This window comes from Caretta caretta, chromosome 22 (genome assembly GCF_965140235.1).
Source record: "Caretta caretta isolate rCarCar2 chromosome 22, rCarCar1.hap1, whole genome shotgun sequence".
Classification (NCBI taxonomy): Eukaryota; Metazoa; Chordata; order Testudines; family Cheloniidae; genus Caretta; species Caretta caretta.
The window spans coordinates 22,671,134-22,698,283 of NC_134227.1; the positions used below are offsets into that span (position 1 = coordinate 22,671,134).

General features: G+C 51.2%; 1 protein-coding gene across 2 annotated transcripts in view; it reads right to left on the bottom strand.

The window, feature by feature from the left end:
• The window catches only part of DSCAML1 (DS cell adhesion molecule like 1), a 336,815-nt gene that overhangs the window by 84,665 nt on the left and 225,000 nt on the right, over window positions 1–27,150 (bottom strand). For both annotated transcript variants that reach the window (XM_048827440.2, XM_048827441.2), the window contains exons 17-19: window positions 25,081–25,321; window positions 16,161–16,307; window positions 15,290–15,445 (exon numbers count right to left, since the gene is read on the bottom strand). In XM_048827440.2, coding sequence (XP_048683397.1) covers window positions 15,290–15,445; window positions 16,161–16,307; window positions 25,081–25,321 — 544 coding nt within the window. The remainder of the gene's footprint in view (window positions 1–15,289; window positions 15,446–16,160; window positions 16,308–25,080; window positions 25,322–27,150) is intronic.

Consider the following 27,150-nt stretch of genomic DNA (forward strand, 5'->3'; position numbering starts at 1 on the left):
ATTTGGAAGGTAGTTATAGAAACCAGCCTCTTGAGAGGGTTCCGGGTTTGTCCCACTAGCTGTGCCGTGCCCTCCTCACTCATGCACTCAGCCAAGTCAAAGCCAGCGTACTCTGCATCCACCTGGACCTCCCTTCTGCTGCAAGCTCTCCTGCTCTCTGCCAGAGATCGGTGCCGAAAACTAGGAATTAGGGTAATTTCCAGCAGGGGCGACTACCTTGCCAATTTAATGGGAATGGACCTTGTAATCGTGCCGTCTACTGAGCCACACCTAAGCCGCTTCACCTCCCTCTTTCTTTCTCTCTCGTTCTAGCAACTCAACGCACAAAATGGACAAGACGACACAAGCACCAAAGAAACTGCAGGGAAAGGGACGAAAAAGCCACGGCGAAACGCTGCACGCACTGCACCCCTGTACCGAGGGCTCGGGATCGACACTTCTCCACACAGGTTTAATCCCCCTTCAGGTGCCAGCTAAAGGGACCTCCCTGTAAACAGGGATCAAGGTCCATTCCTTGCCAACCAAAATGCTTTATGGGTCTCCCTTCCAAAGCTGAGGCTGAGCGACCCCCCTTTAAGAAGGGTTGAGGTCCCTGTGGCTTTGAGCTCCTTAGGACCTAGCCTTTAAAATGCCCTGTGCCATTGACCTCTCCCTGTAAGAAGGGTGCAGGTCTCCCCTTTCCGGCTTGCCTTGGGCCGTTGGCACTTGCTGGGCAACGAGACCACCCTCTACCGAGGGAACGGAGGTCTCTCCTTTTCAGCGCTTTTCGCTCTGGCCCGTCACAATGCCCCTGGCTTAAGGACCACCCTGTAAGCAGGGTTCGGGTCCCCTTTGCCATGCTAATTAAGCCACAGGTCCCTTGGAAACGCCAGGTCAAATGACCACCCTGTAACCGGGGGGCAAGGTCTTAATCCTCTGACGCTTAAACTAGGGGAGCCTTTTTGTGCCTCTGGCAGAGCGACCCCTCTTTAAAAAGGGTTGAGGTCTCTGTGGCTTTGAGCTCCTTAGCACCTAGCCTTTAAAATGCCCTGTGTGCCATTGACCTCTCCCTGTAAGAAGGGTGCAGGTCTCCCCTTTCCAGCTTGCCTTGGCCCGTTGGCACTTGCTGGGCAACGAGACCACCCTCTACCGAGGGAACGGAGGTCTCTCCTTTTCAGCGCTTTTCGCTCTGGCCCGTCACAATGCCCCTGGCTTAAGGACCACCCTGTAAGCAGGGTTCGGGTCCCCTTTGCCATGCTAATTAAGCCACAGGTCCCTTGGACACGCCAGGTCAAATGACCGCCCTGTAACCGGGGGGCAAGGTCTTAATCCTCTGACGCTTAAACTAGGGGAGCCTTCTTGTGCCTCTGGCTGAGCGACCCCCCTTTAAGAAGGGTTGAGGTTCTGTTTCGGTCACTCACAGTAAATTCCCCCAGAATGATTTCTACTTGGCTTTTTTGAGATTTGAAGTGAAATCTTACTCGTGACTTATCCCGGGCGGACGGAACATGGTGTGGCGAAGGGCCGGATGTAAGGGGATGGTGGAGGCCGTGGAAAATTCGCCCCTTTTCTCAAAAAAGCCAAGAGATCGCCCCACAGGTCACAAAGGCTGGAAATGAACAGGTGAGGTGGGGGGCTCCTTTCAGACCCTCACTTCCGAGTAACCCTTCCGCAATTCCTTTTGCCCTGCCCAATTTACACTGCTCAACCAACCTCAACTGTGACCCTTTTGTTTTCTTGTGCACAAGAAAGACACTGTCGGACTGATGAGGGTTACCTGTCGAGGTTCGGACAGCTCCCTAAGTTGTGTCCGAATTCCAGGCCTTGTGTCTCTTTGGTGATCGACAGAGGATATTCCTAGGGCTATGTTTGAAGGGATTGATGTGGCTGTCCTTTCTGAAATGTGGTGATGCTCGGGTCTTGTAGGTAGAGGTGGTGGTATTCAGAGCCGGCACGTGGGTGCACCTAACCCTATTAACAGGGCTGCGTCACAAGTAAGAGGTGTCTTTTCTGGTCAAGGTTAGGGGGCACAAAGTTGTAATTTTCTTGGTGGGGTAGGAAGGTAAGTCGGGAAGGGAGGGAGGATTGATTGGAAAGGGGAGACTCAGCAGGACCCCTCCCTTACCTGTTCATTTCCAGATCTTTTGACATTGGCGACTTTCCTTTCCCCCCCTTGTTTAAAGGAGGAGTATTTTCCTAAAGAAAGGCAGGATCGCCCTGTAATCAGGGTTCAGGTCTGTTTCCCTTTTCTCCTCTCTGCATTGGCCCTCTTAATGCCAAGCTCTAAAGTGAGCTCCCTCTAACTAGGGTGTGGGTCTTTCCCTGCCTTTCACAAGAGAACACGGCCATTTGGAAGGTAGTTATAGAAACCAGCCTCTTGAGAGGGTTCCGGGTTTGTCCCACTAGCTGTGCCGTGCCCTCCTCACTCATGCACTCAGCCAAGTCAAAGCCAGCGTACTCTGCATCCACCTGGACCTCCCTTCTGCTGCAAGCTCTCCTGCTCTCTGCCAGAGATCGGTGCCGAAAACTAGGAATTAGGGTAATTTCCAGCAGGGGCGACTACCTTGCCAATTTAATGGGAATGGACCTTGTAATCGTGCCGTCTACTGAGCCACACCTAAGCCGCTTCACCTCCCTCTTTCTTTCTCTCTCGTTCTAGCAACTCAACGCACAAAATGGACAAGACGACACAAGCACCAAAGAAACTGCAGGGAAAGGGACGAAAAAGCCACGGCGAAACGCTGCACGCACTGCACCCCTGTACCGAGGGCTCGGGATCGACACTTCTCCACACAGGTTTAATCCCCCTTCAGGTGCCAGCTAAAGGGACCTCCCTGTAAACAGGGTAAATTCCTTGCCAACCAAAATGCTTTATGGGTCTCCCTTCCAAAGCTGAGGCTGAGCGACCCCCCTTTAAGAAGGGTTGAGGTCCCTGTGGCTTTGAGCTCCTTAGGACCTAGCCTTTAAAATGCCCTGTGCCATTGACCTCTCCCTGTAAGAAGGGTGCAGGTCTCCCCTTTCCGGCTTGCCTTGGGCCGTTGGCACTTGCTGGGCAACGAGACCACCCTCTACCGAGGGAACGGAGGTCTCTCCTTTTCAGCGCTTTTCGCTCTGGCCCGTCACAATGCCCCTGGCTTAAGGACCACCCTGTAAGCAGGGTTCGGGTCCCCTTTGCCATGCTAATTAAGCCACAGGTCCCTTGGAAACGCCAGGTCAAATGACCACCCTGTAACCGGGGGGCAAGGTCTTAATCCTCTGACGCTTAAACTAGGGGAGCCTTTTTGTGCCTCTGGCAGAGCGACCCCTCTTTAAAAAGGGTTGAGGTCTCTGTGGCTTTGAGCTCCTTAGCACCTAGCCTTTAAAATGCCCTGTGTGCCATTGACCTCTCCCTGTAAGAAGGGTGCAGGTCTCCCCTTTCCAGCTTGCCTTGGCCCGTTGGCACTTGCTGGGCAACGAGACCACCCTCTACCGAGGGAACGGAGGTCTCTCCTTTTCAGCGCTTTTCGCTCTGGCCCGTCACAATGCCCCTGGCTTAAGGACCACCCTGTAAGCAGGGTTCGGGTCCCCTTTGCCATGCTAATTAAGCCACAGGTCCCTTGGACACGCCAGGTCAAATGACCGCCCTGTAACCGGGGGGCAAGGTCTTAATCCTCTGACGCTTAAACTAGGGGAGCCTTTTTGTGCCTCTGGCTGAGCGACCCCCCTTTAAGAAGGGTTGAGGTTCTGTTTCGGTCACTCACAGTAAATTCCCCCAGAATGATTTCTACTTGGCTTTTTTGAGATTTGAAGTGAAATCTTACTCGTGACTTATCCCGGGCGGACGGAACATGGTGTGGCGAAGGGCCGGCTGTAAGGGGATGGTGGAGGCCGTGGAAAATTCGCCCCTTTTCTCAAAAAAGCCAAGAGATCGCCCCACAGGTCACAAAGGCTGAAAATGAACAGGTGAGGTGGGGGGCTCCTTTCAGACCCTCACTTCCGAGTAACCCTTCCGCAATTCCTTTTGCCCTGCCCAATTTACACTGCTCAACCAACCTCAACTGTGACCCTTTTGTTTTCTTGTGCACAAGAAAGACACTGTCGGACTGATGAGGGTTACCTGTCGAGGTTCGGACAGCTCCCTAAGTTGTGTCCGAATTCCAGGCCTTGTGTCTCTTTGGTGATCGACAGAGGATATTCCTAGGCTATGTTTGAAGGGATTGATGTGGCTGTCCTTTCTGAAATGTGGTGATGCTCGGGTCTTGTAGGTAGAGGTGGTGGTATTCAGAGCCGGCACGTGGGTGCACCTAACCCTATTAACAGGGCTGCGTCACAAGTAAGAGGTGTCTTTTCTGGTCAAGGTTAGGGGGCACAAAGTTGTAATTTTCTTGGTGGGGTAGGAAGGTAAGTCGGGAAGGGAGGGAGGATTGATTGGAAAGGGGAGACTCAGCAGGACCCCTCCCTTACCTGTTCATTTCCAGATCTTTTGACATTGGCGACTTTCCTTTCCCCCCCTTGTTTAAAGGAGGAGTATTTTCCTAAAGAAAGGCAGGATCGCCCTGTAATCAGGGTTCAGGTCTGTTTCCCTTTTCTCCTCTCTGCATTGGCCCTCTTAATGCCAAGCTCTAAAGTGAGCTCCCTCTAACTAGGGTGTGGGTCTTTCCCTGCCTTTCACAAGAGAACACGGCCATTTGGAAGGTAGTTACAGAAACCAGCCTCTTGAGAGGGTTCCGGGTTTGTCCCACTAGCTGTGCCGTGCCCTCCTCACTCATGCACTCAGCCAAGTCAAAGCCAGCGTACTCTGCATCCACCTGGACCTCCCTTCTGCTGCAAGCTCTCCTGCTCTCTGCCAGAGATCGGTGCCGAAAACTAGGAATTAGGGTAATTTCCAGCAGGGGCGACTACCTTGCCAATTTAATGGGAATGGACCTTGTAATCGTGCCGTCTACTGAGCCACACCTAAGCCGCTTCACCTCCCTCTTTCTTTCTCTCTCGTTCTAGCAACTCAACGCACAAAATGGACAAGACGACACAAGCACCAAAGAAACTGCAGGGAAAGGGACGAAAAAGCCACGGCGAAACGCTGCACGCACTGCACCCCTGTACCGAGGGCTCGGGATCGACACTTCTCCACACAGGTTTAATCCCCCTTCAGGTGCCAGCTAAAGGGACCTCCCTGTAAACAGGGATCAAGGTCCATTCCTTGCCAACCAAAATGCTTTATGGGTCTCCCTTCCAAAGCTGAGGCTGAGCGACCCCCCTTTAAGAAGGGTTGAGGTCCCTGTGGCTTTGAGCTCCTTAGGACCTAGCCTTTAAAATGCCCTGTGCCATTGACCTCTCCCTGTAAGAAGGGTGCAGGTCTCCCCTTTCCGGCTTGCCTTGGGCCGTTGGCACTTGCTGGGCAACGAGACCACCCTCTACCGAGGGAACGGAGGTCTCTCCTTTTCAGCGCTTTTCGCTCTGGCCCGTCACAATGCCCCTGGCTTAAGGACCACCCTGTAAGCAGGGTTCGGGTCCCCTTTGCCATGCTAATTAAGCCACAGGTCCCTTGGAAACGCCAGGTCAAATGACCACCCTGTAACCGGGGGGCAAGGTCTTAATCCTCTGACGCTTAAACTAGGGGAGCCTTTTTGTGCCTCTGGCAGAGCGACCCCTCTTTAAAAAGGGTTGAGGTCTCTGTGGCTTTGAGCTCCTTAGCACCTAGCCTTTAAAATGCCCTGTGTGCCATTGACCTCTCCCTGTAAGAAGGGTGCAGGTCTCCCCTTTCCAGCTTGCCTTGGCCCGTTGGCACTTGCTGGGCAACGAGACCACCCTCTACCGAGGGAACGGAGGTCTCTCCTTTTCAGCGCTTTTCGCTCTGGCCCGTCACAATGCCCCTGGCTTAAGGACCACCCTGTAAGCAGGGTTCGGGTCCCCTTTGCCATGCTAATTAAGCCACAGGTCCCTTGGACACGCCAGGTCAAATGACCGCCCTGTAACCGGGGGGCAAGGTCTTAATCCTCTGACGCTTAAACTAGGGGAGCCTTCTTGTGCCTCTGGCTGAGCGACCCCCCTTTAAGAAGGGTTGAGGTTCTGTTTCGGTCACTCACAGTAAATTCCCCCAGAATGATGATTTCTACTTGGCTTTTTTGAGATTTGAAGTGAAATCTTACTCGTGACTTATCCCGGGCGGACGGAACATGGTGTGGCGAAGGGCCGGCTGTAAGGGGATGGTGGAGGCCGTGGAAAATTCGCCCCTTTTCTCAAAAAAGCCAAGAGATCGCCCCACAGGTCACAAAGGCTGGAAATGAACAGGTGAGGTGGGGGGCTCCTTTCAGACCCTCACTTCCGAGTAACCCTTCCGCAATTCCTTTTGCCCTGCCCAATTTACACTGCTCAACCAACCTCAACTGTGACCCTTTTGTTTTCTTGTGCACAAGAAAGACACTGTCGGACTGATGAGGGTTACCTGTCGAGGTTCGGACAGCTCCCTAAGTTGTGTCCGAATTCCAGGCCTTGTGTCTCTTTGGTGATCGACAGAGGATATTCCTAGGGCTATGTTTGAAGGGATTGATGTGGCTGTCCTTTCTGAAATGTGGTGATGCTCGGGTCTTGTAGGTAGAGGTGGTGGTATTCAGAGCCGGCACGTGGGTGCACCTAACCCTATTAACAGGGCTGCGTCACAAGTAAGAGGTGTCTTTTCTGGTCAAGGTTAGGGGGCACAAAGTTGTAATTTTCTTGGTGGGGTAGGAAGGTAAGTCGGGAAGGGAGGGAGGATTGATTGGAAAGGGGAGACTCAGCAGGACCCCTCCCTTACCTGTTCATTTCCAGATCTTTTGACATTGGCGACTTTCCTTTCCCCCCCTTGTTTAAAGGAGGAGTATTTTCCTAAAGAAAGGCAGGATCGCCCTGTAATCAGGGTTCAGGTCTGTTTCCCTTTTCTCCTCTCTGCATTGGCCCTCTTAATGCCAAGCTCTAAAGTGAGCTCCCTCTAACTAGGGTGTGGGTCTTTCCCTGCCTTTCACAAGAGAACACGGCCATTTGGAAGGTAGTTACAGAAACCAGCCTCTTGAGAGGGTTCCGGGTTTGTCCCACTAGCTGTGCCGTGCCCTCCTCACTCATGCACTCAGCCAAGTCAAAGCCAGCGTACTCTGCATCCACCTGGACCTCCCTTCTGCTGCAAGCTCTCCTGCTCTCTGCCAGAGATCGGTGCCGAAAACTAGGAATTAGGGTAATTTCCAGCAGGGGCGACTACCTTGCCAATTTAATGGGAATGGACCTTGTAATCGTGCCGTCTACTGAGCCACACCTAAGCCGCTTCACCTCCCTCTTTCTTTCTCTCTCGTTCTAGCAACTCAACGCACAAAATGGACAAGACGACACAAGCACCAAAGAAACTGCAGGGAAAGGGACGAAAAAGCCACGGCGAAACGCTGCACGCACTGCACCCCTGTACCGAGGGCTCGGGATCGACACTTCTCCACACAGGTTTAATCCCCCTTCAGGTGCCAGCTAAAGGGACCTCCCTGTAAACAGGGATCAAGGTCCATTCCTTGCCAACCAAAATGCTTTATGGGTCTCCCTTCCAAAGCTGAGGCTGAGCGACCCCCCTTTAAGAAGGGTTGAGGTCCCTGTGGCTTTGAGCTCCTTAGGACCTAGCCTTTAAAATGCCCTGTGCCATTGACCTCTCCCTGTAAGAAGGGTGCAGGTCTCCCCTTTCCGGCTTGCCTTGGGCCGTTGGCACTTGCTGGGCAACGAGACCACCCTCTACCGAGGGAACGGAGGTCTCTCCTTTTCAGCGCTTTTCGCTCTGGCCCGTCACAATGCCCCTGGCTTAAGGACCACCCTGTAAGCAGGGTTCGGGTCCCCTTTGCCATGCTAATTAAGCCACAGGTCCCTTGGAAACGCCAGGTCAAATGACCACCCTGTAACCGGGGGGCAAGGTCTTAATCCTCTGACGCTTAAACTAGGGGAGCCTTTTTGTGCCTCTGGCAGAGCGACCCCTCTTTAAAAAGGGTTGAGGTCTCTGTGGCTTTGAGCTCCTTAGCACCTAGCCTTTAAAATGCCCTGTGTGCCATTGACCTCTCCCTGTAAGAAGGGTGCAGGTCTCCCCTTTCCAGCTTGCCTTGGCCCGTTGGCACTTGCTGGGCAACGAGACCACCCTCTACCGAGGGAACGGAGGTCTCTCCTTTTCAGCGCTTTTCGCTCTGGCCCGTCACAATGCCCCTGGCTTAAGGACCACCCTGTAAGCAGGGTTCGGGTCCCCTTTGCCATGCTAATTAAGCCACAGGTCCCTTGGACACGCCAGGTCAAATGACCGCCCTGTAACCGGGGGGCAAGGTCTTAATCCTCTGACGCTTAAACTAGGGGAGCCTTCTTGTGCCTCTGGCTGAGCGACCCCCCTTTAAGAAGGGTTGAGGTTCTGTTTCGGTCACTCACAGTAAATTCCCCCAGAATGATTTCTACTTGGCTTTTTTGAGATTTGAAGTGAAATCTTACTCGTGACTTATCCCGGGCGGACGGAACATGGTGTGGCGAAGGGCCGGCTGTAAGGGGATGGTGGAGGCCGTGGAAAATTCACCCCTTTTCTCAAAAAAGCCAAGAGATCGCCCCACAGGTCACAAAGGCTGGAAATGAACAGGTGAGGTGGGGGGCTCCTTTCAGACCCTCACTTCCGAGTAACCCTTCCGCAATTCCTTTTGCCCTGCCCAATTTACACTGCTCAACCAACCTCAACTGTGACCCTTTTGTTTTCTTGTGCACAAGAAAGACACTGTCGGACTGATGAGGGTTACCTGTCGAGGTTCGGACAGCTCCCTAAGTTGTGTCCGAATTCCAGGCCTTGTGTCTCTTTGGTGATCGACAGAGGATATTCCTAGGGCTATGTTTGAAGGGATTGATGTGGCTGTCCTTTCTGAAATGTGGTGATGCTCGGGTCTTGTAGGTAGAGGTGGTGGTATTCAGAGCCGGCACGTGGGTGCACCTAACCCTATTAACAGGGCTGCGTCACAAGTAAGAGGTGTCTTTTCTGGTCAAGGTTAGGGGGCACAAAGTTGTAATTTTCTTGGTGGGGTAGGAAGGTAAGTCGGGAAGGGAGGGAGGATTGATTGGAAAGGGGAGACTCAGCAGGACCCCTCCCTTACCTGTTCATTTCCAGATCTTTTGACATTGGCGACTTTCCTTTCCCCCCCTTGTTTAAAGGAGGAGTATTTTCCTAAAGAAAGGCAGGATCGCCCTGTAATCAGGGTTCAGGTCTGTTTCCCTTTTCTCCTCTCTGCATTGGCCCTCTTAATGCCAAGCTCTAAAGTGAGCTCCCTCTAACTAGGGTGTGGGTCTTTCCCTGCCTTTCACAAGAGAACACGGCCATTTGGAAGGTAGTTACAGAAACCAGCCTCTTGAGAGGGTTTCGGGTTTGTCCCACTAGCTGTGCCGTGCCCTCCTCACTCATGCACTCAGCCAAGTCAAAGCCAGCGTACTCTGCATCCACCTGGACCTCCCTTCTGCTGCAAGCTCTCCTGCTCTCTGCCAGAGATCGGTGCCGAAAACTAGGAATTAGGGTAATTTCCAGCAGGGGCGACTACCTTGCCAATTTAATGGGAATGGACCTTGTAATCGTGCCGTCTACTGAGCCACACCTAAGCCGCTTCACCTCCCTCTTTCTTTCTCTCTCGTTCTAGCAACTCAACGCACAAAATGGACAAGACGACACAAGCACCAAAGAAACTGCAGGGAAAGGGACGAAAAAGCCACGGCGAAACGCTGCACGCACTGCACCCCTGTACCGAGGGCTCGGGATCGACACTTCTCCACACAGGTTTAATCCCCCTTCAGGTGCCAGCTAAAGGGACCTCCCTGTAAACAGGGATCAAGGTCCATTCCTTGCCAACCAAAATGCTTTATGGGTCTCCCTTCCAAAGCTGAGGCTGAGCGACCCCCCTTTAAGAAGGGTTGAGGTCCCTGTGGCTTTGAGCTCCTTAGGACCTAGCCTTTAAAATGCCCTGTGCCATTGACCTCTCCCTGTAAGAAGGGTGCAGGTCTCCCCTTTCCGGCTTGCCTTGGGCCGTTGGCACTTGCTGGGCAACGAGACCACCCTCTACCGAGGGAACGGAGGTCTCTCCTTTTCAGCGCTTTTCGCTCTGGCCCGTCACAATGCCCCTGGCTTAAGGACCACCCTGTAAGCAGGGTTCGGGTCCCCTTTGCCATGCTAATTAAGCCACAGGTCCCTTGGAAACGCCAGGTCAAATGACCACCCTGTAACCGGGGGGCAAGGTCTTAATCCTCTGACGCTTAAACTAGGGGAGCCTTTTTGTGCCTCTGGCAGAGCGACCCCTCTTTAAAAAGGGTTGAGGTCTCTGTGGCTTTGAGCTCCTTAGCACCTAGCCTTTAAAATGCCCTGTGTGCCATTGACCTCTCCCTGTAAGAAGGGTGCAGGTCTCCCCTTTCCAGCTTGCCTTGGCCCGTTGGCACTTGCTGGGCAACGAGACCACCCTCTACCGAGGGAACGGAGGTCTCTCCTTTTCAGCGCTTTTCGCTCTGGCCCGTCACAATGCCCCTGGCTTAAGGACCACCCTGTAAGCAGGGTTCGGGTCCCCTTTGCCATGCTAATTAAGCCACAGGTCCCTTGGACACGCCAGGTCAAATGACCGCCCTGTAACCGGGGGGCAAGGTCTTAATCCTCTGACGCTTAAACTAGGGGAGCCTTCTTGTGCCTCTGGCTGAGCGACCCCCCTTTAAGAAGGGTTGAGGTTCTGTTTCGGTCACTCACAGTAAATTCCCCCAGAATGATGATTTCTACTTGGCTTTTTTGAGATTTGAAGTGAAATCTTACTCGTGACTTATCCCGGGCGGACGGAACATGGTGTGGCGAAGGGCCGGCTGTAAGGGGATGGTGGAGGCCGTGGAAAATTCACCCCTTTTCTCAAAAAAGCCAAGAGATCGCCCCACAGGTCACAAAGGCTGGAAATGAACAGGTGAGGTGGGGGGCTCCTTTCAGACCCTCACTTCCGAGTAACCCTTCCGCAATTCCTTTTGCCCTGCCCAATTTACACTGCTCAACCAACCTCAACTGTGACCCTTTTGTTTTCTTGTGCACAAGAAAGACACTGTCGGACTGATGAGGGTTACCTGTCGAGGTTCGGACAGCTCCCTAAGTTGTGTCCGAATTCCAGGCCTTGTGTCTCTTTGGTGATCGACAGAGGATATTCCTAGGGCTATGTTTGAAGGGATTGATGTGGCTGTCCTTTCTGAAATGTGGTGATGCTCGGGTCTTGTAGGTAGAGGTGGTGGTATTCAGAGCCGGCACGTGGGTGCACCTAACCCTATTAACAGGGCTGCGTCACAAGTAAGAGGTGTCTTTTCTGGTCAAGGTTAGGGGGCACAAAGTTGTAATTTTCTTGGTGGGGTAGGAAGGTAAGTCGGGAAGGGAGGGAGGATTGATTGGAAAGGGGAGACTCAGCAGGACCCCTCCCTTACCTGTTCATTTCCAGATCTTTTGACATTGGCGACTTTCCTTTCCCCCCCTTGTTTAAAGGAGGAGTATTTTCCTAAAGAAAGGCAGGATCGCCCTGTAATCAGGGTTCAGGTCTGTTTCCCTTTTCTCCTCTCTGCATTGGCCCTCTTAATGCCAAGCTCTAAAGTGAGCTCCCTCTAACTAGGGTGTGGGTCTTTCTCTGCCTTTCACAAGAGAACACGGCCATTTGGAAGGTAGTTGTAGAAACCAGCCTCTTGCGAAGGTGCAGGGTGTTTGGGGCGGCACAATTCTAGCGGCGGCATTCCTGCCACCCTTTTTTTTTTTGTTGCTTTTGTTGTTTTTGCTTGGGCAGTTGTGCTCTCCGATTTTGGGGCGGCAAAAAACCTACAGCCTACTCTGCGCGTAGTCACTAAGCAGTGGCTAGCGGAAGAAGTCATTCTGGGGTAAGGAAGTGCTTCAGTCTCACAGCATCGTCTAAATGAGCGATATTTGCCTGGCATGTGACGGCAGCGAGGCAGGCACTGAGTGGGGACGAGCTGAGGAGGTGGCAGGAACTCCACCCAGCACCCGTCCTGGAGCCAAGGGGAGCAGGCAGGCCAGCCAGCAAGTCTGGGATTCTGGGCATCCCGTCTCTACTGGCCCAGAAGATAATGGAGTCGTTTCCCACACTGAAGACAAAGCAGCTTGCATTTTGCCTCAAGACCGTGAAGAAGCAGCTATGTTGCAAGGAGACGGGCTGGGGCAAGGCTCTCTCCGTCAGTTGCAGGGATGGAAAAATTCCTGTAAATCTAGGGCCAAACTCTCATCTCACTCATCCAGTGTAAAGCTGCAGTCACTCTACTGACTTTCTGGGAGGAAATGGAAGAGCGCTGTGCGCTTTTTCCACACAGCTTTCACTGCTTTGAGAGGCGGCTTGCCCCTTCAGCCCAACAGCTGTAGAAGATCAGTGGCTCCTCAATGCACATGCCCATGGATTCTCTGCCTCCATGTGCTCCCCTCACTCCAAGCCCTGCTTCTGCCCTGCACCCTGCGTTGACCGTGCCCTGCTCCCAGTCTTGTTCCAGTCCTGTCGTAGCCTTGCTCCTGCCTTGGAATCAGCCCTGCTTCTGTCTTCCCTGCCCCCAGGTTACTTGGTTCTCATCCTTGGCTCTGATTCCTGGCTCCAATTCTGTTTTGATCCTTGGCTCTGGCATTTGGACTCTGACTACTCGCCCTGACTGCCTACAACCCAGTCTCCCAACGGTCGCATAACTGGATGTTATCAGCCATGCCACTGTCTGATCTTTTCTGAATCCCAGTGGGCTTGTGGCCTCTAGGATACCTTGTGGCAAGGAGTTTGACATGTTCATCTTGCAATGTGCAAAAAAGTGTTTCCATTTATTGATTTTAAATTTCTTCCTTTTCCGTTTTATCAAATGCCCTGTTGCTCTTGTACTTGGAAAAAGGGTGAACAGAAGTGCTTGATTTACCATCTCTAACCCATTCATTATTATGTACATCTCTACCATTTCTCCTCTCTAAACTGAGCAGCTCCTCATCTGATCATGTATTGTCTCATAGAGAGGTTTACTCTGATTTCTAGCTATTTTCGTTGCCCATCTCTCAAACCTTTCTGTCTGCAATCTGTGCACTGTGAGACAATGTGACTTGAACAGGACACAGTACTCCATAGGCAAACCACTGATTCCTAAGACATTTTTTTCAGTATTATCTTCTACCCATTTCTTATGCATTCATACATTCTGTCTTTCTTTTCCTATTCAGATTCAGGGGTGGGTGTGTACATGCTTCTTTAAACACACACATGGGGTTTTGGTACTTGGTGTATGTACTCACCCGGGAGGGGGCACGCCCTCTCTCTGACAGAGGTGGGCTCACACAGCACTAACCAGACTCACCTGTAAGGCTTGCTCTGCTGGGATGGAGGAAGCTCAAAAAGGAAAGGCTACAGGATCAGCAAAGGAAGACCATCACTGACCTTACTGCCCCGAGAGTGCATGGAACCGGTATAAGATGGGGATGATGAAAAGGAGGAGCTGGAGGCAGTCCCTAACTCTGAGCACAGACCCTACGACCCACAGAGAAACTGAACCCTAAGGGGTGACCAAAAGCCTGCCTAAGTTACTGGCGACCTTTGCCTTTTTCTTTTCCTCTGATTCTCGCCTGCTCAGGGGAAGGAGAAGGGAGAAGACCTGTTTTTATTTGGAGAACGCTTCATATACCACAGCCAGAAGGATTATGTAAGCAGCTCCAGTCCATCTGCTGGGGCCAGGGGTGTCCCACCCACCACCCCATACACACACACCCTCCTGCACCACCCCATACATCCCCCCCTCGACACGCCCCGTACTGTAAACATGCCAAATCTCTACTCCATTCAAAGTCCGCCAGGGAATGAGCTCAGCTTTCTGCAACTGGGACTGTGTGTCGCTTCTTAACATGAGAAGAAGGGGGAGAAGCAAAATATCAGCCGAAATTCCTGCCTAATCCTTTGTGAGCCCTAATTTGTCTTCCTTTTTGATTCTGTGGTCTAGGAAACATCTTGGCTGTTTTATTCATTGCTAATGACTCATTCACAGCTGAATCTTCTTAATTCTAATTAACACGTGACTCGTGTATCAGCCAGGGTAAAGGGAACACACACAAATGCTTAAATTCGTAACCTCCCCCGATTTTCTCTGGTAGCAGCAGTGGATGTGGTGAGCCAAGCCTCTGAGGTGAGAAGAGCAAGCTTGGCTACATCTCTTGGAGGGAGGGATTGTTATATAAAGTATCTAAAACTCAGACCCAACCGCACCTCTCGGGTTGCAGTTCCCTTATGAAGAGCACAGGAAGGTATCGACTGCCCAGAGGTAGGAAATGCACAGGGACCCCAAACAACACAACCAGGATGTAATCAGCTGTCCGCAGGGCTGTCCCCAGCCAGAAAAGAGGATGCCAATCCCACTGAGGCCCAGTGCAGTTGGAAGGGACAGACACCAAACCTAGCTGTCAACTCCCTATCCTGCGCCCGAGTCTTTCTGCTTGACGCCCCAGCTATCCAGCCCGCTCTCAGCATGCGAGCTCGGAGGGACAGACTGGCTAAGAGCTGTGGACAAGTCGATTAAGGCATCGGAACCAAACCCCTGAAAGGAACTAAGAGCAGAGGGAGAGAGAGTGAGCCAGGAGAGCCCCATGTGTACCTGCCTGCACTCCTCCAGAGGACTCCAGCCCAGTGCTTACGCCCTCATGGCATCTCACTGGAGGATCCCGGCACATCACTGTACTTGGGAGGGTGGGGGAAATGAGTTACATGGGCTTCTCATATCCTTCCCTCAGACTGGCCCCAGCCAGCCACCAGCAAGAACGTTCCCAGCTCAGCCTTAGAGACCCCACTGGCTTGGCGCAGTCGTGGGGCCAGCATCCTATTCCATGCTGGCCAGAGGGCTGACACAAGGCGGGGTGCAGGGGAGGGGGCTCCAGAGCAGCAGACACTAGGCTAGCAAGCGTCATCTAGGGCTGTGCTCTGCAAGGGGGGAAGACAGGAGCTGGGGCCCTCCCTGACTGTGTCTGGCTGAGTCAGCATTTGTGCAGGGGCACTGGCTGGAGCCACGGGTGAGGGCAGCCATTTCCTGAGGCTCCTCAGTTAAACAGGAGCTTAACGGTCCTGTTCAATATCATCTTCCTCCTGTCACCCCCTGCTATCTCCTTCCAGCACCTCAGGCATGCCATGCCCCAGCTAAACCAGAACCCCATCCCCACCCGGGCCATGCCCTGGCTGCCCCAGAGTCCCCGTCCCTGCTGTATCAGCAACTTCTTGCCCTCCCCCGACCTGTGACACCCTCTCCTGCCCTGCTCCAGGCCATGCTGGGCAGCAGGGGCACATCATGCTCGAGCATGACTTACTGTCCTCCTTGGTCTGGATGTAGAGCACGCTGCTGCGGACACCATCGCCGGCCTGTGTGTACGCCAGAACCTGGACACTGTAGTTGGTGAACTTCTCCATTCCGCGCAACTCCACTCGCTCCCGCGTGGTGGTGATGTTCTGCATCTCCCCCCACTCTGCAGAGGAAACACGACAAGGGGATCAGCCTGGGGCCCAGATCCAGCCTGCTCCCCAGGCAACCTTGGCAGGACTAGATTCTCTGCTCCCGCTCACCCTCCCATTGCAGGACATTGGGCCATGCACTTCCAGGTGTCTCAACCAGGCATCAAGATCACTCATTGCTTTCAGGCCAGGCAGAGACACAGGGACAGTAAAGCCAGCTGCATTACAACCCAGATTTCCAGCTCATTTCTGCAGAGCTATTCCTTCAGCTTCTGGGCCCGGCTTCTGACCTTCTCTGTGACCAAGCTGGGTAGATTCCCAGCCTTCCTCCCCCATGGCTCCATGGCCTACCAACGCACAGGGGCCTTGAGAGCAAGTGTGGGGATGGGCTCCATTGCTCCGCTCTACAAGCACGGGATCCAACTGACATGTTAGCTCAGGTGTCAAGTGACATCCTGGCTCTTTATGGACATGTCCACAGTCACAGAAAGAACTGAGCAATGCAGCAGGCTTGGCAGCGGACTGCAATAGCAGGGGGCCTTGAAGGTCAGGTGCTAAGTGGAGCTACAGCTGTGTGTGTAGTGAGGCAGGGGACATGGTTGGGACTCGCATAGTTCCAGCCTCCATTATGGCAGATCTAGCTAGGGATCTCAAATTCGTGTAACATTTTAGAATAAGGAGAGTAAGAAACAGAAAGCAAAAAAAAGTGAATCCCATCCGAGCCCTCACCTCCATCCATATAGAGAGACCAGAAGATCACCCTGTACCCCTTGAGCACGCCATTCAGGGTACTGCGCGGGGGCTCCGACCAGGAGATCACAGCCACATCTGATGTGATGGATAATGCCCTCACGTTCTCCGGGGGCTGGCTGGGAACTGATGGAAGAGTCCATGGAGAGAGAGAGAGAGAGAGAGAGAGAATGAATCAGTGAGGGAGGATGCAAAGCTGTATGAGCAGAGCATCGGTAATGCTCTCACCATCTGTCTGTTCAGGTAGATTAGTCCTCACAGCATCTATTCTTTGGGTTTGGCTCCCCGCTGCATTTGTCAGCAATGAGCAGGTAAGAATTTCAGACTCGCAGATTCACCATCTCAGAGCATGTGAGAAGCCAGACCACAATGGGGTGCTACATGTAGTTGGATCCCATCTGGACTGGGTCACAATTTCCCAATGAAAAAACCATTCCCATCAGAAAATGTGGGCTCATCAAAACCGAAATGTTCCCACAGGAAAAATGATGATTTCAAAGAAACGTTTCAATTTTTGCCTTGTGTAACGTTTTGTTTTGACTCGAAATGTCATTTTAATGTCATGCTGAAACCACATATTTTATTTCAAATCAACATTTCAAAGTGAAGAATGACGCTGTGCAATATCAGAGCACTTGACTTTGATTGGAAGAGAGGGAATGCGTCACTTGGACATTTGCAAATCAACCCTTTTCAGAACTTACCAAAGTTCTGTGAATCTTTTTGATATTTTGAGACAAAAACTAAAGTTGAAATATTGGAATTTCCCAGGGGCTGGAACTTCTGCTTTCCACTGAGCTCTAATCCCAGCCTTTCTGGGCAGCTTGGCCAGGACCTCTCACTGCCGTGGCAGCTGCCCACCCACCAGAGAGGGCTCCATTCTGCAGCAAAGCTTGGATTGAGAGTGATGTTAGCAGCAGCCCAAATGTGGGTTAGAACATGCAAAACCAAATCACTGGCAGGCAGCACTGGAGTAAGGGAGCCCAGCAGAAAGGTTCTTCGCTAAAGGGTGGATGGCATCTAGCCTGTGGCATGAGTAGGGTAATACAGCATACATTTACACTGCAGCTGGAGAGGTGTGATTCCCTGTGAAGGCAAACAGATTCGCAATAGCTCATCTCGAGCTAGTGTGCAGAAAATAGCGGTGTGGGTGGTGTGGCACAGATGGGGGCTTGGGCTGACCACCCGAGCTCAGATCCAGGGGTCAGGCAGGTTTGGACTTGGGTGGCTCACCCAATCCACCACCAGTGCTGCAAATTCCATGCTGCTATTTTTAGTGTGCTAGCTCGAATCTGTCTGCCGTTACTGGGAATGATAGCTCCCAGCTGCAGTGCAGACAAACCCACAGGGCTCCCACCAGTCTTGACGCTAAAGCCCTGGTTCAAGAATGCCCTGGAAGTGAAATTAACCAAATGAAGGATGAGTTTGCAGCACAGGGTCTTGTAAACTGAGCAGACCTGCTGCTGTCTACTGAGATTGCATCAAAATAAAGTGGAAAATAACATACGTGAGACTGAGCTTGCGACAGGAAAGGTGGACTTACATAGAACACAGTTTCAAAATTTAGGGTTAGGGCTGGGGTTGGCGAGTGGCAGATTTGGGGTTGGGTGGAGAAGGGGGACCATAGGCTTGGCATAGGGGTGGGACCAGCTTGGGCACTTCTACAGGCTGGCTGCTTAACACAGGTGCTACCCCTAACCAAGCAGCCAGGTTCCAGACATCCTCCTTTGTCCAGCAAAGGGAACTCACTGCCTCAGGGTGTCAGAGAACACAGGCGGCAGGCATGACACAGAGGTGTCAATCCTGCTGGGGACCATCCACTAAGGCTTTTGCAGGGACTCAGAACCATCAGCCCAGTGGGGTCATGGCTACACAGCATCGCCACCCCGGGAGCTAGCGATGCAGGTGCTGAGCTGCCTTCTGGGTGGCCTCCCAAGGGTCTACCCTTCCATCTCCGGCTTCAAGCTGCTGAGCCATTCAGCAGGGCTGAGGAGGGCACAGCACTATGGGGAGGGGGGTTCAGTCTGACCAGCCCCGAATTCTCTCTGCTTTTGAAGTCGAGGCTCAAAACTACAGAAGGGGCCTGGCATTGGGTAAACAGAGTGGGAAGAACCACCAGTGCTTTGTCCATATTGCTTAGTATTAATCACCCAGGGGGAAGGCACGGCATGTGCCACACCCATGCCAGTCGTTTCACATCTCCGCTGCCTCTGCTCTCATGAAGTCCTGCCCCTACCTGCACATTGCCCCCTGCCATCTCCAGCTCTTCTCTTGACTCCTGACAAAGTGGATTGTCAAGCGGACCTGTGAAATACCCCCAGACACAGGGCCAAAGGAGCTTTTGTTTTCCCAGGGAACTCTCGTCTGACTCTTGAGAAGTTACATAATCCCACTCCAGGACTGGAGTATGACTGCTCAGAGCTCCGGTACGAAACTGCAGAAAAACCTGAGTGTCTCTGGATTAAGTTTAGAAGTGTGTGCAACAAGAGTGATGTAGTGGTGGGAGTCTGCTATAGACCACCGGACCAGGGGGATGAGGTAGATGAGGCTTTCTTCCGGCAGCTCACGGAAGCTACTGGATCGCATGCCCTGATTCTCATGGGTGACTTTAATTTTCCTGATATCTGCTGGGAGAGCAATACAGCGGTGCATAGACAATCCAGGAAGTTTTTGGAAAGCGTAGGGGACAATTTCCTGGCGCAAGTGCTCGAGGAGCCAACTAGGGGGGGCGCTTTTCTTGACCTGCTGCTCACAAACCGGGTAGAATTAGTGGGGGAAGCAAAAGTGGATGGGAATCTGGGGGGCAGTGACCATGAGTTGGTTGAGTTCAGGATCCTGACACAGGGAAGAAAGGTAAGCAGCACGATACGGACCCTGGACTTCAGGAAAGCAGACTTCGACTCCCTCAGGGAACGGATGGCCAGGATCCCCTGGGGGACTAACTTGAAGGGGAAAGGAGTCCAGGAGAGCTGGCTGTATTTCAAGGAATCCCTGTTGAGGTTACAGGGACAAACCATCCCGATGAGTCGAAAGAATAGTAAATATGGCAGGCGACCAGCTTGGCTTAATGGTGAAATCTTAGCGGATCTTAAACATAAAAAAGAAGCTTACAAGAAGTGGAAGGTTGGACATATGACCAGGGAAGAGTATAAAAATATTGCTAGGGCATGTAGGAATGTTATCAGGAGGGCCAAATCGCACCTGGAGCTGCAGCTAGCCAGAGATGTCAAGAGTAACAAGAAGGGTTTCTTCAGGTATGTTGGCAACAAGAAGAAAGCCAAGGAATGTGTGGGCCCCTTACTGAATGAGGGAGGCAAACTAGTGACAGAGGATGTGGAAAAAGCTAATGTACTCAATGCTTTTTTTGCCTCTGTTTTCACTAACAAGGTCAGCTCCCAGACTGCTACGCTGGGCATCACAAAATGGGGAAGAGATGGCCAGCCCTCTGTGGAGATAGAGGTGGTTAGGGACTTTTTAGAAAAGCTGGACGTGCACAAGTCCATGGGGCCGGACGAGTTGCATCCGAGAGTGCTGAAGGAACTGGCGGCTGTGATTGCAGAGCCATTGGCCATTATCTTTGAAAACTCGTGGCGAACCGGGGAAGTCCCGGATGACTGGAAAAAGGCTAATGTAGTGCCAATCTTTAAAAAAGGGAAGAAGGAGGATCCTGGGAACTACAGGCCAGTCAGCCTCACTTCAGTCCCTGGAAAAATCATGGAGCAGGTCCTCAAAGAATCAATCCTGAAGCACTTGCATGAGAGGAAAGTGATCAGGAACAGCCAGCATGGATTCACCAAGGGAAGGTCATGCCTGACTAATCTAATCGCCTTCTATGATGAGATTACTGGTTCTGTGGATGAAGGGAAAGCAATGGATGTATTGTTTCTTGACTTTAGCAAAGCTTTTGACACGGTCTCCCACAGTATTCTTGTCAGCAAGTTAAGGAAGTATGGGCTGGATGAATGCACTACAAGGTGGGTAGAAAGCTGGCTAGATTGTCGGGCTCAACGGGTAGTGATCAATGGCTCCATGTCTAGTTGGCAGCCGATATCAAGTGGAGTGCCCCAAGGGTCGGTCCTGGGGCCGGTTTTGTTCAATATCTTCATAAATGATCTGGAGGATGGTGTGGATTGCACTCTCAGCAAATTTGTGGATGATACTAAACTGGGAGGAGTGGTAGATACGCTGGAGGGGAGGGATAGGATACAGAAGGACCTAGACAAATTGGAGGATTGGGCCAAAAGAAATCTGATGAGTTTCAATAAGGATAAGTGCAGGGTCCTGCACTTAGGACGGAAGAACCCAATGCACAGCTACAGACTAGGGACCGAATGGCTAGGCAGCAGTTCTGCGGAAAAGAACCTAGGGGTGACAGTGGACGAGAAGCTGGATATGAGTCAGCAGTGTGCCCTTGTTGCCAAGAAGGCCAATGGCATTTTGGGATGTATAAGTAGGGGCATAGCGAGCAGATCGAGGGACGTGATCGTCCCCCTCTATTCGACATTAGTGAGGCCTCATCTGGAGTACTGTGTCCAGTTTTGGGCCCCACACTTCAAGAAGGATGTGGATAAATTGGAGAGAGTCCAGCGAAGGGCAACAAAAATGATTAGGGGTCTGGAACATATGAGTTATGAGGAGAGGCTGAGGGAGCTGGGATTGTTTAGCCTGCAGAAGAGAAGAATGAGGGGGGATTTGATAGCTGTTTTCAACTACCTGAAAGGGGGTTCCAAAGAGGATGGCTCTAGACTGTTCTCAATGGTATCAGATGACAGAACGAGGAGTAATGGTCTCAAGTTACAGTGGGGGAGGTTTAGATTGGATATTAGGAAAAACTTTTTCACTATGAGGGTGGTGAAACACTGGAATGCGTTACCTAGGGAGGTGGTAGAATCTCCTTCCTTAGAGGTTTTTAAGGTCAGGCTTGACAAAGCCCTGGCTGGGATGATTTAACTGGGAATTGGTCCTGCTTTGAGCAGGGGGTTGGACTAGATGACCTTCTGGGGTCCCTTCCAACCCTTATATTCTATGATTCTATGATTCTATGACTGTGGCCTCTGCTCAGCTACGAGTCAAAACCACACCCGCTTTCCCAGGTGCTGTTGTGGATGGCAGCATTTGAAACACACCTGGCACAGAGGGGACCCGAGCAGGGCTGGGACCTCTGCGTGCTACCAGAACACAAGCAGTGCTGCAGAACCAGTAGGGTGCCCAAGGTCAGCGCTTTGTGAAGGACAGCCTAGAAATGTGTTGCTCTGCAGCAGCAACTGGCCACACACCTACCCACCAGGGAGATGCAGAACTGACCCAGTCCCAGAAGTTTTGCCTCAACATTCAGTCCACCAAAACCTCTTTGCCAGCACAATTGGGTGAAACTTCACAGCTTCCTCAAAACCAACTAGAGCCCCGTAATCCAGGAAACAGGAAGGAGGTCTATACTGCACTTAGAACAAAGGGAAAAAACGGGAGAGCTAGCTGGATGCAAGGTAATTAGATCCCATTGCCCCATAAGAGGTAACTCTAATTTTTATGAGCATTTAAATGATAATACATCATCCTAACGATCCTCTTTGAAAATGATTATTGTTTCATATTACTTAGGTGTAAAAATATAAGCACCATGTAATTAGGGACTGAGTGTAATAAACTAATACAGAGAGTCCGTTTGAACAAAATGAAGGCAATATAATTATGGAAAAGACACTATTGCTAAAACAGGGGCCCTTGAATACCCCAGGAGGAGTGCTAATAGAGCCAGGAAATGATCATGCTTTGACAGGCTAATGAGAGCCTTAATTAAGTATGAAAAACTGCTGAGCAAATGCAGTGTGAAACTTTTTTTTTTTTGTTTTTAAAATGACTCCGAAGCCAACCATGATCTCTCCCCAATGGAAACATCTAAGGCACTTTGTAAAACAACCCAGCAAGGAGCAGGTAGAGCAGCTGCCAGAGCTCACAGGCTGGGCCCCCTCCAGCTGCTACCTGCAGCTTCCAGGGCACGTTCAGTCACTCAAAAAGGCTGGAGGCTGAGCAGGTGCCTGGCAGGGCAGCACAGGCTGGGGCAGCCCCAAATACCCCATAAGGCCTACACTTACATAGCACCTTTCAGACAGAGACCTGGTAGCCCCTGACACTGGTGGGCAAGGACTGCTAGTCCCACTTTACTGACATGGCAACTCCGGTACAGAGAGGTTACATGACTTGTTCCAGGTCACACAGCAAGTCGCTAACGGAGCCAGGCACAGAACCTCACCTCCCCACTGCGGCACTGGGGTGCCCATGCCCCCTTGCTCCCAGAAGGAATTTATAAAGCTCTCCTATTGTTTGGGCAGAGGCAGTGTGTCTCGTGGTGAGAACAAGGGTGCATCGACCAGGGCTCTATTCCCAACTCTGCCAATAGCAAACTGTGTGTGATCCTGAACAAGTCACTCAACCTCTGTGCCAGAGCTCACCTGTCAGCCAAATGGGCATAATACCTACCTACTTAGCAAGGCTGTTATGAAGCTTAATTAACACCCCCGAACTGCTCTGAGCTCTTCAGAGGACAAGTGCCACCAGACATGCAGGGAAGGACTGCAGTGCATGTGATTGTGTTTCATGCACCACCTGCCAGCAAGACCCTCCATGCTAAGCTCTTTCTTTTAAAAATAGAACCTTCTTCTGTTTAATTCCCCCCCCCCCGCCCCAGCCTTTTGCTTCCTTGTGATTGTCATTTAAGTGCTCCCTGCCTCAGCCTGACAGAGGGAAGATAGGAGCTGCTAGCAAAACAGGAATCGTGCCATGAGCATGAAAGAGGAGATGCAGCCATGAAATTTTAAACACAAGATGAAATAAATGCCAGCCTGAAGGACAAACTCAGAGCACAGAGCTGTGGGCCTGGGGCTGCTGAAGAGGGGGCCCCAGTCACCTCTGATACTCAGACACACTGTCTTTGTGTCTCAACTCATTTGCATGAGCTGGAAGTAAGTATTAATCATAATAAAGGAACCGATTTATTTTCTTAAGAGCTAGTCCCCTGAATTCAGATGGCTGTTTTTGCAGCATTCAGCCTTACGCGCATGGCTGTTAGCGTTTTCCAGGCTTCGAAGTTTGCTTAATAGAAAATTACTCCAATTCAGCTGGAGTCTGGTCTGCGGCGGCCATTCAAACAGGATGCCAGATTCACGTGCCACCACCTGGCACGGCTTCAGCCCCTCCCCTTCAAGGGCCTCGGCACATTCTGCAGATATTAGCACTGCTACAACAAGATGAGCAGCATCAACCCATTCCACAGCCCGGGAGGCTACATCACAGAGGCTATGGGTCAGATTTTCCCAAGTGGGCTCTCATTTTGGGTTCCTAGCGTTAGACATACGGAGCCTGATTTTGAGAGGTGGTGAACACTCACCATGCCAGCTGAAGTTGATTGGAGCTGTGGGTGTGCAGTACCCCTGACAATCAGGCCTTTTGTGTGTCAAGCTAGGAACCCAGAATCATAGCCCACTTTGGAAAATCTGACCCAGATTTGAGGCACCCAAAATTTGGCCCTATCTGACCCAGTGAAACACAAGGGAGATAGATGCACAACTTTCCTGGGCCCCTTTGCAAATCCCAGCTGACGTGACTTACCCAAGATCACGCAGAAACCAGGAGTTCTGAGTCCAGGGTCCTGCTGAGACCACTAGACCACAACCTCCCTCTGCAGGGCAAGTGGGATGGGGAAAGGGTTTGACCCAGTTTAAGTGACTAATGTTCTTTGCCAGGTACCAATGCTCTTTAGAGGGCACAGACAGATATTTAAATGCATCAGCTCCTAGGCTCTATCAAAGATGGTCATGGGGTGGGGAATTTGCTCCTTTCCTGCTACTCTCAGATCTCTCTGCTGCTGGAGATTCGGCTGATATAGGAGGAGGATCTGCAACTGCATCACTCTCAGCAGAGTAAGCAGATTCTTTCCATGAAGTGTCATGCACCTCAGAAATGAGACACTGAGGGAAGGTACAGAGGCTTTCCCGATCCTGGGTTTGAATGACTGGGGCAGGAAACGCCATTTTCCCGCTATGTAGGTAGTTTGAAATACACCAGACTGGCAGGGACTCTGCCAATAATGGCCGGTAATATTGAATCAGATAATAGCTCCTGCAGGATCAGTGAGCTCTCCATTCACTTAAGAATGATCAGGGATGTGTAAATCCACCCTGACGTCCCTTTAATTAGGCTACAAATCCAGTGTAATTTGGGTCCCCGCACACTGACTCAGGTCTTTTTGTTCTTGGGAAAATTTTTATATATATATAAATTTATATATTTATATATATATATATAAATAAAAATCATGTGATCTAATGAAAGCCAGCCTCCCTGTCCATCAGGCAGAGAACAAATCACAGATACTCTGCTCCTCACCAGAGGGGGCAGAGCCCAAAAGCGTTTTCTGTGCTGACCACGGATGAGAAGTGGGCAGAGGGGTCAGGCAGCTGTAAATTGCTTTCTGCAGGACACTCAGGAAATCACCAAGATGTTATTCCCATAGAGGGAAGGGCTGACAGACGGTGACAGAATGAGAGGCGGAGACACTGCTGCCCACCTGCTATATACACTCCAGGGCCTTGCCTCTGCTGAGTTTCAGCCATGGGTGACCAGCTCCCTGGACAGGACAGACAGTCCAGAGTTGCTAGTTGTACCATCGCTGTTTGCTATGCTTGTAAGCAGGGTCTAAATCATGGTCTACACTAGGGGTTTGCATGATGCTAGACATATGGTGCAAATCCCCCGTGTCGACAAGGCCTACCCCACCTCAGATTTTGGCTGCTGCTGCCACAGACTAATCAGGCTGCATCAGAGACCTGGAGAACAAAGCTGGAGGCCCTTCCAGATGGCTCTGTGCTCTTGTCTGTATTCCCGGGCACCTTGGTATGCTTACCATCCTCGAGCGTGGTGGCATTGATCTCGCTGGAGGAGGGCCCCGTCCCCGCACGGTTGAACGCCTGCACCACGACCCCATACTGTGCAAACTTCTTCAGGTTGTCCAAGGTGTAGACCTCACTGTCCCCCGTAGCCTTCATCTCCACAATGCTGTATTGCCCGTTGCTGCCGGGGCTGTTTTCCCGGTAGCCGATCTGGTAGCCACGGATCACCCCATTCTGGAGTTCCTTCTTTGGGGCCTGCAGAAGCGAGGATACAAATGGAACAGGGTCACAGGATGGGCAGCATCCACCCCATCTCATCAGCCCGTCAGCACTCCCCCAGCACTGTCGGAGACAACACGCAGCAAAATGGGAGGTCTTAGTGACCTGAAGCAGCGTGCCCATGTGCACTGAGCATAAGGCGAGGGGCCAGGAATGACCAGGTTCTAATCCCAGCTCTGCTCAGAGCTGGAGTGAATACTTAATGTGCTTTATTCACGCCTGGGGCTGATCCTAGCAACCCCCACTCACAAGGGGAGAGAGGCTGTGAGACTGTCTCAGAATGTGTATGGTGCTTTGGAAATAGAAATTGCTATTTAAGTCCCAGGTGTTTTATTAGTTGTCTACAAAGCCCTTTGCAACTCAGCTCTCCCCATCTCTCCTGCCCAGCCAGGGCAGGTCTTCTATTGTTCCCTAGGTCCATGCTGGACTAGGATGAAGAGCAGACTCTCTGAGCTGTGGGGAAGGGCTTCTTACTCCCACTCTGATACTCTTTAGGGCACACTTGGGCACATTCATCTGAACTGCCCATCCTGGCTCTTTGGGCCCCTTCCTAGTTTGCATTTCTTTGCTGTTTGTGTGTAATCTCATTCTGCATCCTTGGTGCCAGGAGACACTGCTACTTTGGAATAGCGAGTGGCTCATCTTGCAGGCTACAAGGTTTTGCTCCTGGGCTCTATCCTTTGGTTTTCAGTCTGACCAGATCTTTGTTGGTTGATTTTTTAAAATACTCCTGCATTTTGGCTTCTACGAGGTAGAGCTCAGATGCTGATAATCAAATAGTAACAAAACCAGAGCCATTCAGAGCCTGGCAGAGGGGCTGATAACTGGATGCTGATTGACTGATGAGGAAGTAACAATTTACAACACCTGGTCAGGGCTAGGACTCAAGTCGGATGATCTGATGGGGGGGGGGGGGGAGGGAAGGGGCTGACAGCCTTAAAAATGCACAAAGCCAGGTTTAAATCAATTTTAACAATATTTCTCTGAAGCATTAAGAAATCAATAGGGCTGATTGCAAATTTATGTTATAAAGACAGAGCAATCCATCTAGCTGAAATACTCTTAAAACCAAGTGACTTATCTTTCAAGTGAATCTTATTTTTCATTAATCTGTTTTTCAATGATAAAGGGGAGGGGAGGAATTGAAGATGGAGCCCTAAATTTATTGACTTGCTGGTTCATTCTGAAGTCCTAACTTTATAATCTATTTTATTTTTCATTATGTGGCTTCTGAAAAATAAATCTGATTCTAAATTTTATTGATCTCTACACAAGCATTCTGTAGCCAAGTGTCTTGATTTTTACATATTTATCCTCTCCCCCCTGCATGGATATCCTGTAAGATAATAAGCATCTTATAAAACATGATTAGGAAGGGCCTCGTGTGATGGAACTGGGGTACATATCTAGCCCTGAAGTTTTCATTCTGTCTAGTGAATTTTACTTTGGCCTGGGCATCCTGGTGAAAGGTGATGATCCAAGACATTCTGAGCCACAAGAGCAGGGCTGCTGTTTAGGATTGTGATCCTAGATATTCTTGCCCCTAAAACCGGCTTCCTTACATCACTGCCATAATGAAACAACTATCTCGTTTAGCACATCTCTAGTGCATTTTCATCTAACAGTCTCAAAGCACTTTATGATCACTGACTGATTAAGCCTCCTTGTGAAATATGTGAACATTATATTTCCATTTCAGATGGGGAAACTGAGGCACAGAGAAATGAAGTGACTTGCCCAAGGCACCCAATGTGACATCCAGGGTGCTGTGCAGTCAATGGGCCTGCCTCCATATATCACCGACA